The sequence below is a fragment of the Schistocerca gregaria genome, chromosome 1 (assembly GCF_023897955.1).
Source record: "Schistocerca gregaria isolate iqSchGreg1 chromosome 1, iqSchGreg1.2, whole genome shotgun sequence".
NCBI classification, from domain to species: domain Eukaryota; kingdom Metazoa; phylum Arthropoda; class Insecta; order Orthoptera; family Acrididae; genus Schistocerca; species Schistocerca gregaria.
In genome coordinates this window covers 993,753,422-993,769,514 of record NC_064920.1, presented here as the reverse complement: position 1 = coordinate 993,769,514, position 16,093 = coordinate 993,753,422, and the positions used below count along the sequence as shown (strand labels likewise).

Sequence of the window (16,093 nt, the reverse complement as noted above, 5' to 3'; positions counted from 1 at the left end):
TTAAAGCTATGCATAGAAATGAATATGCTTAAACGAATACATTTTGTTGGGTATACATTCAAAAGGCTTGATACGAAGACGGAGCTTGGCATAAGTGCTCTGTCGTCAGGTCTGCCACAGATCGACGCCTATAGGGAGGTCCATTAATTACGTGAGGAGTTTTCCTTACAGTCTGGACCCCCTCCTTCCTTGGTGAGATGTGGTGGGAACCCCCTCGTCCCTACCTGTCCCTCAAGTTGGGTTTACACCGTAGTCGGGTAAAAGCGCGTAAAAGGAAATCTTTTAAATTTGTTTTAAACATTGATTAAACACTTCATTAAAACCATATTTTATTTACAAAGCATATTAACACTCTGCCGTCCGACAACACCACAGTGGTGTCGTGTGCATAATATCGCTCAGTGGCCGGCGACAGCACTTTAGTATCTTTTGCATTCTGTTGGTGTTTTGTTAAGGTAACAGTAAGTTACACACGTAAATAAGTTTTTTTGATTTTGTTTTTATACGTACTTGTGCCCTTTCATCGTGGAAGACGAAAGAGACTATACGATTATTTACGATGAATGCGCGGAGCAAAACCTGGAGGTTGCCACTACATCGCTTACACCTCATTATGATCCGGTTGACAGTCTTCCCGGTCACGTAAAGCAACACCAACTAATACGCCTACGTATTTCCGAAACCAATAAACGAAAACGAAGAAACTCCCATGCATGTTACAAAGCAAAAAGAAAAGAACAATAAACTTAATGTGCAAGTCTTGTGGAGTTGCGTTACATCTTGGAGACTGTTTTTGTTCATATCATATGAAAGAGAGATAGTAAGTACCAAAGACAATACAGATAAACAAATATATGAAACAAACAAATTTCATATCTTCGAAATTTCATGAAAGTAGGGGACCAGGGTTGAGAACTCACGATGAGATTAGTCATTGGATCTCGACCAACGCGAGCAGCAATGTCGCGATACGATAAAGCGCAATCGCGATAGGCTACAATCCGACCTTTATCAAAGTCGGAAAGGTGATGGTGCGCATTTCTCCTCCTTACACGAGGCATCACAACGACGTTTCACCAGGCAACGCCGGTCAACTGCTGTTTGTGTATGAGAAATCAGTTGGAAAGTTTCCTCATGTTAGCACGTTGTAGGTGTCGCCACCGGCGCCAACCTTGAGTGAATGCTCTGAAAGGGTAATCTTTTGCATATCACAGCTTCTCCTTCCTGTCGGTTAAATTTCGCGTCTGTAGCACGTCATCTTCGTGGTGTAGCACGAAGTTAGCGATGTGGACTAGCGATCTCCAGAGCAAAGGTGGCCGATCGGTTGTCATCCGAAATATCGTGACAAGAAGCCGATGTATCCGGCTCCAATCTCGAAACTTTATGGAATAGTTTTTAGGCGGGAAATTTTCAAGACTCACAAAGGCCTCATCCTAAGATAGAAATGGAACCCAAGACAATCACTTCTGGTTGTCGGACCGCATGGCAAGCTGCAATCAGGTCCATCGCTGTCCAGGGCGTCTCCAGACACGTCTTCGCTGATCATTGGGACTCAGTTCGAAGCAGCACTCATTAGTGAAGACGATTCTACTCCAGATGGAGATCTTCCAAGATGAAAAAGTGTCTAGAAACGCCCTGGACAGCGATGGGATACCAACCTGACTGTCGCCCGCCGTACGGCCCGACAGCCAGCAGTCGCCATTGCTTTTCATAGCAGGACTCCTTTGGTTGTCATCCGCGGCACACTCACAGCACAGCAGTACGTCGACGATATTCTACGCCTCGTTGCGTTGCCCTTCATGGCAAGCCATCTAGGGCTTACATTTCAGCAAGATACTGCCCTCCCGCATACGGTGAGAGTTTCAACTGCTTGTCTTCATGCTTGCCAAAACCTACCTTGGCCAGCAAAGTCGCCGGATATCTCCGCAATTGTGAACGTTTGGAGCATTAAGATGGAGGGCCATCCAACCTCTCGGGATCCTGACGATCCAACGCACCAATTAGGCAAAATTTGGCACGATATCCTCAGGAGAACATCCAACAACTCCATCAGTCAGTTCCAAGCCGAATAATTGCTTGTATAATGAACACAGGTGGACCAACGCGTTATTAACTTCCTCAATTTGTGAAGCCTTTTCTATTGAATAAATCGTCTAATTTTCTAAAAGCTGTAACAATTTGTTTGTCCGTACATGTACATCATATCTACCGATGTCCGTCCCATTTGGATTACTTCCTCGTGGTGTGTCGTATTTTTGTTTTTCTTAGATTGTATATGGAAACATTAAACGCCTAATAGTAATAATGATAATAATAATAATGTCGTGTGACGAGGGCCTCCCGTCGGGTAGACCGTTCGCCTGGTGCAATTCTTTCGATTTGACGCCACTTCGGCGACTTGCGCATCGATGGGGATGAAATTATGATGATTAGGACAACACAACACCCAGTGTCTGAGCAGAGAAAACCTCCGACCCAGCCGGGAATCGAACCCGGGCCCTTTGGATTGACATTCTGTCGCGCTGACCACTCAGCTACCTGGGGGGGGGGGGGGAGGAGGGGGGGGGGAGGGGTGGACTATTACACGCATTTAAAAGTAGCTTGAAAGTTTGTTTCTTACTGTCAAGTCATTTCGTATCATAAATAACGCAAAGTCGTTTCACCATACGTTAAAGTATGATAGATAACGTCGTGAGGAACAACTTTCGTTAGAGACAAAATTTCGCTGACGTTTCGATTCGACGCTAGGCATTTATTATTAGCGGTTTCCCTGAGAGGCAGCAGGGTGTAAGCAGAATGTGCCATGCGTATGTACTGCCGATAATCCAGTCATGTGTTCTGTGTGAAAGCAGCTAGGCTAAAAGAAATTAAAGTTTCTGATTCACTTCTAAAATACCTTTTTTCACTTAGAGACACTCATCCATACGTTATTTTGTTGAAAATTACCCTATCAATTTACTGGGGAAGATATTATGCAGATCCAGCACAGCAGGTAGGCGCTGATAGTTCGGTGAAACCTCGTTGTCCCAGGGCCGGCAAATTCAATAAAAAGACGATTAGCGTCGTCGGCATTTTTAAGCGAACATTTTGCCTCTAACGAAAGTTGTTCTCCACAACGTTATTTATCACGGCTGGACGTATGTGTACGGGTTCTAAATAAATGACAAGTTAAATTGTTAGTGATGGCGGACAAGTATTCAGTGACCGACCTTGACATGCACAGCCACAAATATGTTGCAAAGACACTGTCCAAACGCGAAGACTGCATTGGCCACAGCACAATCGCGGGGCCTTTAGCACGTACACGACTGTTTGTAAAAAGTGAAGCACTCAGAAACAAATATCTGCAACACGCCACGATAAAAACGCGTGTAACAGTGGAACCATAATAAGTAATTTACGTGGCAGATAGATGGCGTGCACGTAGACCCAAAAGCGCACTATTGTGTCACCGGACAGCTCAGTGTTACATATTGCTCAGTTGGTGCGGAGCCGTCATACGAAGTGGAAACGTGTAACCAAGTGCCACTACGCCTCGCCGACATCACAGGGTGGAATATCGGCATGTGTATGCATTCGAACGGGGTAGAATTATTGGTCTCCGTCCCGTGACACTGAGTTTCGCACATGACACGCTACTTCAAAAGTGAGGCGTATGCTGAACCAGTGGAGAGGAGAGGGTCGCCCAAGGCCCCGAAAGGGTACTGGACGACACAATACTACTACAGCGCGAGTAACCGCCATCTTATCCGCTTGGCAATAACGATAGAACGGCTACGTCCACAGTTCTGGTGTGACGTTGGAGCGTTGCAATGAGTGTCGGGATGATATCGTCTTCTGAGGGCTGAACTACTGGCACGCATACCATTTCGTTGGCTTCCATTGACCGGAACCCACTAACGACGCAGACTGCAAAGGGCACCCTCACGGTGACATTGGCATGCTGAGTGCCAGAATGAGTGTTTTCGCACTAGTCCCACTTCATCCCCTACAGTGGGGGCTGCATATGCATTCCACTCCGCTGTTGTGAACGCAGTCCTGCAGAATAGCGCACAAGTGTGATAGTTTGGGGATCTCGCGTAACACGTGATCTCGCGTCCTACGTCTTGTGGGAAATTAGAACAGTTCTCGCTACATAAGAAAAATTGTACAGCCAGAGGCACTGCCCCTCCTACAGGCCGTTCCACAAGCCATATTTCTGCAGGACAAGGCCCAGCCGCATGTCACGAGGAATGTGCAAGTCACCTACGAAGAACGGCGGGTACCACTGCTTCCCTGGTCTGCCATGTTCGTCTGACATGTCGTCCATCGAATGCATATTGGATGTGGCCAGACGGAAACTTACCTGTTCAGATCACCCTGCAGCCACAGTTGATGCTTTGTGGACGCCAGAGTATTCCTATTCAGCATATCCAGGTGCTCTTAGATACCATACCACCACGTCAAGCGGCTCTAGCTCTACTCCGTACCGGACTTACACAGTCGCAGAGCACGTACAGATCTGTAATACTAATCATACACTGAAGCGCTAAAGAAACTGGTATAGGCATGCGTATTCAAATACCGAGATATGTAAACAGGCAGAATACGTCGCTGCCGTCGGCAACGCCTACATAAGACAGCAAGTGTCTGGTGCACTTGTTGGATCGGTTACAGCTGCTACAATAGCAGGTTATCAAGATTTAAGTGAGTTTGAACATGGTGTTCACGAGCGATGGGACGCAGCATCTCTGAGGTAACGATGAAATGGGGATTTTCCCGTACGATCATTTGACGGGTGTGTCGTGAATATCAGGAATACGGTAATACAAATTCCTGACATCGCTGCGGCCGGAAAAAGACCCTGCAAGAACGGGACCAAAGACGACTGAAGAGAATCGCCAACGTGACAGAAGTGCAACCCTTCCGCAAATTGCTGCAGATTTCAATGCTGGACGATCAACAAGTGTCAGCGTGTGAACCATTCAACGGAACGCCATTGGTATGGGCTTTCTGAGCCGATGGCCCACTCGTGTACCATTGATGACCCCACGACACAAAGCTTTAGTGCTCGGCTGAGCCCGTCAACACTGACATTGGACTGTTGATGACTGGAAACATGTTGCCCGGTCTCGTTTCAAACTGTTCGAGCTGATGGACTTGTGCGGGTATGGAGACAACCTCATAAAGCCATGGACCCTGCACGTCGGCAGGGGACTGTTCAAGCTGGTGGAGGCTCTGTAATGGTGTGAGGCGTGTGCAGTTGGAGTGATATGGGACCCCTAACAAGTGACACGTTCGTAAGCATGCTGTCTGATGACCTGCAGCCATTCATGTGTACTATGCATTCCTACAATTCTAACAGGACAATGCGACACTTCACACGTCCAGAATCACTAGAGAGGGACTCCAGGAAAACTCTTCTCAGTTTAAACACTTCCCATGGCCACCAAACTCCCCAAACGTGAACATTACTGAGCATACTTGAGATGCCTTGCAATTGTTCAGAAGAGATCTCCAACCCGTCGTTCTCTTATGGATTTATGGACAGCCCTGAAAGATTCATGGTGTCAGTTCCCTCCAGCACTACTTCAGACATTAGTGGAGTCCGTGCCACGTCGTGTTGCGGCACTTCTGCGTGCTCGCGGGGCCTTACACGATATTAGACAGGTGTACCAGTTTCTTTGGCTCTTCAGTAAAGGTGCAGTGTCACGTCCGAAACCGGTGCCACAAATTTCATTGTGATCACATCACGCGATGTTGGTGTTTCACTTTTTCCAAACAGTAGTGTAGTAAAGAACAAACATCACTGTGTAGCGTAGTCCCGCTGAAGCCTTGCACTCTTGTTTACTATTCAGGTGCGCAAACAACTCAATTTCCAAACATGGCCAAGAAAATAAATATCTTCTGACGAGCGAGCGAGGACAATGAATGGCGGAAAGACTGCAAAACTAAAATTATTGCACTTAGTTGTGTATCGCTTAAGTTTTTATTTCTCTCAAACAGAAACTGACGCAATGCGAGGTATGTCTGCTTAAATAGCGTCTCGCATTTATTTAACGGCAGCTGTAGGAGACGTTTGTCGGCATATTCCTAAAAGTTGTTTCATATGCTCTGAAACTGAGGCGACAAAGCAAGGATAAAAACACAAAAAATCTATTACTTTAACTGTACATGTACACTATGTGATCAAAAGTATCCAAACAAATGGTTGAAAATGTCTTACAAGTTCGTAGCGCCCTCCATGGGCATTGCAGGAATTCAATACGGTGTTGGCCCACCCTTAGCCTTGATGACAGCTTCCACTCTCGTAGGCATACGCTCAGTCAGGTGCTGGGGGAACGGAGCCCATTCTTCACGGAGTGCTGCACTGAGGAGAGGTTAAGGTATTCTATAACATTCAGATAAGGACTATGTGCAGGCAGTCCATTACAGGGTCGTTATTGTCGTGTAACCACTACGCCACAGGCCGTGCGTTATGTACAGGTGCTCGATCGTGTTGAAAGATGCAATCGCCATCCCTGAATTGCTATTCAACAATAGGAAGAATGAAGGTGCTTAAAACATCAGTGTAGGCCTGTGCTGTGATAGTACCACGCAAAACAACAAGGGGTGCAAGCCTCCTCTGTGAAAAACACGACCACAACATAACACCACCGCCTCCGTATTTTACTGTTGGCACTACACACGCTGGCAGATGTTCACCGGGCATTCGCCATACCCACACCCTGCCGTCGGATCGCTATATTGTGTACCCTGATACGTCATTCCGCCTTCCGCCGGCCGGGGTGGCCGAGCGGTTCTAGGCGCTACAGTCTAGAACCGCGCGACCGCTACGGTGGCAGGTTCGAATCCTGCCTCGAGCATGGATGTGTGTGATGTCCTTAGGTTAGTTAGGTTTAAGTAGTTCTAGGTTCTAGGGGACTGATGACCTCAGAAGTTAAGTCCCATAGTGCTCAGAGCCATACGTCATTCCACACAACGTTTTTCCACTGTTCAATCTTCCAATGTTTACGCTCCTTACACCAAGCGAGGCATCGTCTGGCATTTACCGGCGTGATGTGTGGCTTATGAGCACCCACTCGACCATGAAATACAAGTTTTCTCACCTCCCACCTAACTGTCATAGTACTTGCAATGTATCCTGATGCAGTTTGGAATTCCCGCGTGATGGCCTGGATAGATGTCTGCCTATTACACATTACGACCCTCTTCAACTGTCGGCGGTGTCTGTCAGTCAACAGACGATGTCGGCCTGTACGCTTTTGTTCTGTAGGAGTCCCTTCACATTTCCACTTCACTATCACATCAGAAGCAGAGGACCTAGGGATATTTAGGAGTGTAGAAATCTCGCGTGCAAACATATGGGCAAGTGACATCCCATCACCTGATCACGTTCGAAGTCCGTGAGTTCCGCGGAGCTCCCCATTCTGCTCTCTCACGATGTCCAATGACTACTGAGGTCGCTGATGTGGAGTACCTGGCTGTAGGTGGCAGCACAATGCACCTGATGGGAAAAACTTATGTTTTTGTGGTGTTCGGATACTTTTGATCACATAATGTATCTTTAAAAGAACTGCACTTCTTCCAAATAAACTTGTACGGTTCTTCTTATATCAGCTTCAGCACTTTCGTTGACAATGAAAGACGTCATTCTCGCCACAATTTTCACAGTACATTCCACACAACAGGTGCTCAAACCTTCGTCGTAAACATGAAAAACAATGCACACTAATGTACGCAAAATAAAATCGTAGATTTACTGCGATGAACTCACGATTTCTAGTCCCTCAAACTTTTTCCACCTTTTTTGTTAAAACATGGTTGAGAATATTTCTGATGTCGTAACTCAAGTATTAATGAATGAAAGTTGTATATTCAGTTATACCAGATACCATCCATTGAAACAGTTGCAATAAAATGAAAAATAATTTAAAATGTTATTGAAGAATGCTTAAATCGCTTGAACTAAAATGGCGAATCACCTCCAACTCCAGATAAGGTTATGCGAAATATTTACAGAGGCTGGTGCATTCTATGGCTTATTCACTGGATTGAAACAACGATTCTTCTTTTTCAACGCATCTGTAAGATATAAAACTCAAGAGAACATTCGAAATGTGAAAACAATCACTTGCATTGCGGCGTGATCTACTCTGGAATAATGGTTTAAAATTGTTTCTTGATAGCATGTAACTGTACCTACACCATGAACACGAGTACTGAAGAAGAAATTTGACTAACCAGCACCTGAAGGTAAAAAACAACTCACTAATTAATGCATTCAATTTGATTTGACTATTTACCACGGCTTCGTCATAATACAATCTAAAGTCCTATCGTCTACCTTGGCACTACACTACATTTGATTGTTGACACCTCACCTTTTATCTCGCGAGAAGAATCGTTTGGTACATGAATGAGATGTTCTGTAGTTCAACGTTCATATTTCGTACAGTCACGTGAATACATTGGGCAGTTTCGTGGCCACTTTGATTTTACTTTAAAAATTAGCCCTGCTTGCAATTTAGCTCTTGTAAAAAGAAACTGTGACTTTAAAGGAATATAGTAATGGTGAAAGAATCAGACATCCAGATGTGAAGTAATAAGCTTAAAAATTCTTAATATAGTATAAATCTATCTGGAAGCTGCTCTCATCGAACATAAACGTAAATACTGAACTTAATCACGCAACTCTCTGTACACACAATTTTTAGTTCGTTGTTTATGCTGTTTGGGAGTTCCTAGAGAAATTCCTATTCCAAAGGACTATTTTGATTCATGATGTTAAGTGTCACATTGGTTATCAAATGTTAACCAATAAAGTAAATTTCCCATGACCTCAGTGGAAGAGAGTCAGAATTTCCCTTTTTTCCCTTGTATTTTATGGCAGCATGGCGCAAAACACAGGCTTCTTTAGCCTCGGGAAAACATGTTTCGCCACTGCAGTGATATCATTAAAGGGAATGCTTTTTATTCTGAAACTAACATGCTTTGAAGATTATTGCACCATCTGTTTTTACATTTGCATTTTGTTCATTTGGTTGTTCTCATCTGTTACGAAGCTTGTTGGCAGTGTTACACCTCGTCCACAGCACTAATTTAGAGGTTTGTAAGGTATCGCCTGTTCTAATATCTAGAAAAGTGAGAATGTACAAAAAGAAGACTTAAAAGAATAGTTCAGAAATTTGATTGAAGTAACTGGCGTAGTAAAGTTTGTCACTTAATCGAGTCAGCTACTCGTATATTTCCTTGATCACGACGTTGACATTTCGCTGGTGGAGAACTTAGGACTGAAATCTTCGTGTATGATTCCGTTTTAAGAGTTTCGCCATTGCTAATTGTTGGACAGAGAGCGTAGTTGATGATAGATGAATGTACATCAAACATTCAACGCCATTGACGTTCGAAGTATATATCACACGCAATACATCCACAAATGTCACCACTTAAGAAATTCTCTGTACACCATTCTGGAACTTGGTCAGTCTAAAGCATTTAATAGGCTGGATTAACGGACGAGATCGAGGACATACGAGCGAGTTCTGGCGGGTTTGATTAATCGGTACGAGACCGTCACAAAACGTATACCTGGTCTCTACTAAAATGACGGCGTGCTTCACGGTATAGTTACTCCTGAAATTGCGGGAATTTGCGATCCAAGGTGAGTTAACAAGAATTAATTATTTTAAAGAGACCATGAGTTACTGATTTTAAATATTTCTAAAAATATCGATAGCTGTATGTCACTTCACTAAGTGCATTGAGCATGATCTGAAGTCTCTGTCATACATCAGATCATGGTCAAGCACATAAAACGACAATAAATACTCTGGGCGGGCGTAATACGGTGAATGACAGAGACTACAGTTTCTGTACATTCCGCACTGCAAGGACGCCTATCTTTCCTAGTCAAAATTCTGTAATTGTATGGTCATGATATTTACGCTAGATTTGTGCGGAAGAAATTAATATCTTTTTGAAAATAATGTTTTGACACAATAGTTCTACGTCACTTTATTAGAAGCACCAATTTCGCCCCTAACAACAGACAGTGGTCAGGCATACAAAACTAAACTAATTACAGGACGTGTGTTCAGTCATGGTCACTTATATCTAGTTTGATGTTATACCTTAAGTGTATCAAAATTACGGAATGCAGCAAAGTACCGGAGTTATAAGTTAGCTATTTCTTGACCGGGAGAAGCACAATCGTAATATATGAATCGGGTACTTGCGTCATTCTATAATTTGGAAACATTTAATGCACGACGTTGGTCTATGTACAGGGTGTTTCAAAAATGACCGGTATATTTGAAACGGCAATAAAAACTAAACGAGCAGCGATAGAAATACACCGTTTGTTGCAATATGCTTGGGACAACAGTACATTTTCAGGCGGACAAACTTTCGAAATTACAGTAGTTACAATTTTCAACAACAGATGGCGCTGCAAGTGATGTGAAAGATATAGAAGACAACGCAGTCTGTGGGTGCGCCATTCTGTACGTCGTCTTTCTGCTGTAAGCGTGTGCTATTCACAACGTGCAAGTGCGCTGTGGACAACATGGTTTATTCCTTAGAACAGAGGATTTTTCTGTGGTTTATGCAAGATGGTGCCCGGCCAGATCGCACGGCCGACGTCTTTAATTTCCTGAATGAATATTTCGATGATCGTGTGATTGCTTTGGGTATCCGAAACATACAGGAGGTGGCGTGGATTGGCCTCCCTATTCGCCAGACATGAACCCCTGTGACTTCTTTCTGTGGGGACACTTGAAAGACCAGGTGTACCGCCAGAATCCAGAAACAATTGAACAGCTGAAGCAGTACATCTCATCTGCATGTGAAGCCATTCCGCCAGACACGTTGTCAAAGGTTTCTGGTAATTTCATTCAGAGACTACGCCATATTATTGCTACGCATGGTGGATATGTGGAAAATATCGTACTATAGAGTTTCCCAGACCGCAGCGCCATCTGTTGTTGACAATTGTAACTACTGTAATTTCGAAAGTTTGTCTGCCTGAAAATATTCTGTTGTCCCAAGCATATTGCAACAAACGGTGTATTTCTATCGCTGCTCGTTTAGTTTTTATTGCCGTTTCAAATATACCGGTCATTTTTGAAACACCCTGTATAAAAGATCACAATAGGACGGATGTCCTGTATTTATTATAGTTTTTAGGGTTCCGTGTCGTAATCTTTAAAACAGAACCGTTGTAAGATGATTTTGTTGCCTATCTGTTAGTCTATCTGTTTGTCCGACTGTTAAAAGCCTTTTTCTCATGTGCAATTAAACGAATCAGGTTCAAATTTACGTCACATATTAAGGTCTCTGGTTCCCTAGCGATGTGAAAATTTTAAGCTTCTAAGTCAGTTCAGTCAAATTATCGTTTGTGTCACATATTTTGATACCCGGAAAAGTCACTCATCAAAACGTATAAGGTACTTCCCTTTGACCTCGAATCATGGAATTTGGCAAGGTTACACAATGCAAATAAAGGAAAACAACCTAAAATTCTTACTTTGTTGTTACATAACACGAAAAAATATTTTTTACTTTTATTTATGCGTCTGTCTGTTCGTCTGTTACCTCGGTTTCTCTCTGGAACAGCTTGGTATATCGAGTTCAAATTTATGTCACATATTAAGTTCTATGGTCCCTTGGCGGTGAGCAAATTTTAAACTTCCAAGCCAATGTAATCAAAAGATGGGGCCAGTTACATCATATACTTTGATACCCGAAAATCTACTCACCAAAACCTATGAGGTACTTCCCGTTGACTTCGAATCATGAAATTTGGCTAGAAGCAAGGTTTCCCAGTACGAGTAAGGGGACAAATCTGCAATTGTTAATTTGTAATTACATTACAGCAAAAAAATATTTGTCATTTGTTATCCGACTTTAACCTTGAAATTAAAACATTCTCAATAGTCTTGGAATCCCTGGGGCCGATATTTTGCCAGTATCAACGTCGACAACACGCAAAAATCGAAAATATCCTCTATTTCTGGGCTGGATAAACTGCCGCTATATAATTAACTCTGCACGGAACCCTCAGTGTGCACCTGGTCAATTTTTATGCCTATTTTGAGTGAACTGTTGGTAGAACTACTGCGCCAAAACATGATTTTCTAAGAGATCTTAATTTATTGCACAACCGTGATCGACAGGAGTTCTTACAGTGCGACAGGATCGAAACTGTAGCGTCCGACACACGTCGTGTTACGAGTACCCACGTAAACACGGCGGCAGGATTATTGTATGCGTCAAATAAAATTCACACGCTCGTGAAGAAAGTGCAGCTGGTACACTTCTTCGGGCATTCCACTCGAAGGACTTGGCAAATGCGGGCCCGGGCGACTCACCGACGGCGGTGAAGGCGCCCCAGAACCTGGTGAAGGGCACGAGGTAGTCCCAGCAGGCGGCGCAGCGCGACTCCCGGTACGGCGACATGCCTACAGCTCGCACCTCACATGTCGCGGCCGTCGCGCGCAGCTGTCGCGGTCGCACTGGCCGGCGCGCCGGCGGCCGGAGCGCGCCGCGGCTCAGCCGGGCCACGTGCCGCGGGGCTGTGTGCGCGCGCGCCGAGCCGCTCGGGCCACGTGCCCGCGCCGCGCGCCAAATACACCGGCCTCCCTAGCCTCTGCGCAGCAGTTCCGTCCTTGACACAACACTACCTGCCCTTCGTTTGCTTTATCGTATGACAAACTCCTAGTCAAAGTCTTGAAGATCCGAGGGATGTCAACCACAGAGATGGGGAAAACTGACCGGTTAAAACCGATACTGGTTGAGCCGTGGGAAAATTGCTGTTTTGAAGAGCGCGCAGCAGCGCGTTGTGTGAAGTAGTCGCCTTCCGTTTCTGGCGGTGGCGCCGCTGTGGCAATCGCAGCTTTGGTGTCTCCCTCTGGTGGGAAAGGGGAAAGGTTGCCTGTTCACGTGCATTTAAGCGGCGCTATGAGCTCGCCTTTTCCCCCTTCCAGTGTCTCTGCACTTCCTCCTGCCTCGTCTTCCCTCTTCATCTCCTGCCCCACGTGTCTCCTACCTCTTAGGCTAGGCGTAAATTGAGACGCGTATAGCACGTGCGACGTCACACGACACTAAGGCGCGACACGCACGTGCCGCACGAGTCCAACGCATGCACCATACTTCGCACGCGCCGACTGGCGACGCTCTGCGCTGACGGAACCGAAGCGGGCGCAACCTGTTATCTTCCTCAAACGATTTTACAGAAACTATTCACTGAAAATATTTGATTTTGGTCTTACTTGCAGCGTTATATGCCAGCTTCGTGCCGAAGTACCCATGATCTCGCTAATGACCATTCTTGTTGTGATGTACACATTTTAGTAAGACACTACGCAAAACTCAAAAAGTTCTCAAAGAAAATTAGGGGTCGCTATGATTTTGCGTTTGGTGCGTATTACACTATATGTTGCTGCGTATCAAATTTAGCTAACATGTTGAATTTTTGTTTAGACTTGGGAGAAGGTCTCATTCTGCCTCTGATCTCGAGAAAATGGATCCCATGTAGCACGCTCACTTCAGATCTCACGCCCGCGGGAATGAAACACTCGCAACATCTTCCATATCTCCTAAACCTCTGGAGACATCGAAACGAAAGTTTGGCGAATGATTGTACACAAGGAGGAGAGGGTTTTGCCAATTCTTAAACACACGGAACTTTCTTATCTATGTATCAGTTTTTATCTATACTTGTACTTCCCTTTTTATGTATTACCCTCCAGTGACTGTAATTTTTTAAGAAGCAAGAACATAATAGTATGAAAATAAACATGAAATTTCTTCTTTTATGTTACTACAAACCGACACAGTGAAGTTTTCTGTGAGTTATTGAGCTCTGTGATTGCCAATTACTTGTTTAATGAGGCACTCCGTTTCGGAATTCTGTCTCAATAGCTGCTATGAGATGAGTTTGGCAAATTACACTGTGACAAATAAAGTAAAATTAAACCAGTCACCAATAGAAATGTGGCCGTTACTCACAAACGGTGATGCTTCTTCGAATGAGAATAGGTTAACAACACACACAAAGATATATTGCCAACTCTGTTGGAATTTTGGTAGAATCCTCGTAACCCATCGTATTTTTAACACTGACCAACTGAAATGGAAACTTACGAAAGGATTTTATTCCTTCTCGTGATCTGAGCAGTATTAAAATAGTGACGAGCGTTCCTTCAGGCACATGCCAGATACTGCTTACTCACCTACGGCTTGCCAAACTGACAATGTGTGATCGCGAATAAAATAGTTGTTATTGAGAAAAATAAACAATTGATCTGTCGCACAACACAATGGTCAGTGTATTTTCAGCAGCGGAGGAATGCACAAGCTAGCCATGTGTGCCTTGTGAGTTGGACTTCGAAAAACATGGTCATGAAAGAAGATCTGCGTTTGTCAGCAGTACATTTCAACAAATTAAATATATCTAATCATAACACTCTTTTAGGATATTTCTACTTTCGTAATAATACCGATCATTTTCTTCATTTGTCTAGCCTGTTGCATAATTAGTTTATTAATGCTGATAATGTGCATGCAACAATTGAAATGCTCCTCTTCATCACGGCGAACCAATTAAAACATTGTTATTTGTGACTGCTTTTCGACTGTTTCTAGCTTGCAATGAAAATGTGATGTTCACATGCATGTAGTACAGTGTGTCGTATTATGTTATTACATCCATATCCAAGTAATCACAGTGAGACTTCTATACTTCAGATCTTGAACGCTTTTTATCAGGAGCACAAACAGATCACACCTGTGGAGAGTATCCTTTTCTAAATTTTGTTTAAATGCTGCTTGGAATCCGGCTCTGTCTCTCCTCAAAAAACGGAGGGAAAAAATTGGTGCTACCTCACCTGTTGATTAATAGTAACTATCGATATTTCTGATGTTGGTTATCTTTGGTTGTGTTGACACTTGTTCTGTGTGTGGTAACTTCCCTGTTTCTCCTCTATGAACCGATGTATTAAGTTTGCTTGCACATTTTTTCATCCTTGCATTTGTGCCTTGAGAATGGCAGGGTGTGCTCCTTATGAAATATCGGCGGTGTCCGACGACGTCACCCGGCAGCAAACCCGTAAGTTATTTGAACATTCGATTCGCCGGGAAACGTTAAGGTCTCACATTTGTTGTGTTACCTTCCCCAGTCTGGAAGTATTTTGCGAAGTGTGGTATCAATGGAGTACAACGCTCCATTTGTTTTAGAAAATTAAAAACAGCAGGAACTTACAACAAGCTTGCAACATCATGTAAGGAAAAAACTTAAAACTTAACAATTCATTCATAGTTTACAATAACAATAGGAAGTAGTTGATGTGTTGTCCACGTCTATATAATATCCACTTGTCTGCTTGTAGCCCTTGTAAGAGGACAAATTAACACGAAAAATAGCGTTCTACAGCCTCAGTTTTCACGCTTCAGCATTGACTATCCACAATGTCCTAATACTGGTATGATCCTCGCTTACAAGATGATTTTTGAGCAGAGTTTCAAAAAATTGCAGAACATTGGTGATATTCTGTAGTATTCAGCCACTTATCACTTTTCGAGAAAAACAGTGAATGGTGAACGAACTAACTTTCTTTTATTTGTCTGTTTAATTTAATATTTTGGTCTATGTATCTTGAAATTGAGACAGTCAAAATATTTCAATCGCTGCTCGATTCCTGCGTTTATTACACGAATCAATGGGATTAAAGTCCGCCCTGATAGCTTAATGGTCAGTGTGACGGACTGCCGTCCTAAGGGGCCCGGGTTCGATTCCCGGCTGGGAATTATTCAGTTGGCACCACGAGGGTACGTGCGCCCAGTACCAGTACTCCCATCAATGTAAAACCCTTGCTAGTACTGGGAATCGAACCCAAGGTCTCTGCATGGCAGCCGCCCACGATGACCACTCAGCTCCGGAGGTGGACTACAATGATGTGACAAAAGCGATGGGATACCTCCTAATATCGTGGCTGCCCTCCCTTTACCCAGCACAGTGCAGCAACTCGACATGGTATAGACTCAAACATATCCCTGGATGACATCTCGTGGAAATCGGGTTTTCTGCCGGATATCAGCGTCTTCCAAACACTTT

General features: G+C 44.0%; 1 protein-coding gene across 1 annotated transcript in view; it reads right to left on the bottom strand.

Annotated features, from left to right (window-relative positions):
- Window positions 1-12,605, bottom strand: part of LOC126278423 (uncharacterized) — a 526,524-nt gene extending 513,919 nt beyond the window's left edge. Inside the window, exon 1 of the mRNA XM_049978538.1 lies at window positions 12,351-12,605. Coding sequence (XP_049834495.1) covers window positions 12,351-12,438 — 88 coding nt within the window. The 5' untranslated portion in view covers window positions 12,439-12,605. The remainder of the gene's footprint in view (window positions 1-12,350) is intronic.
- Between the last annotated feature and the right edge of the window lie 3,488 nt (window positions 12,606-16,093).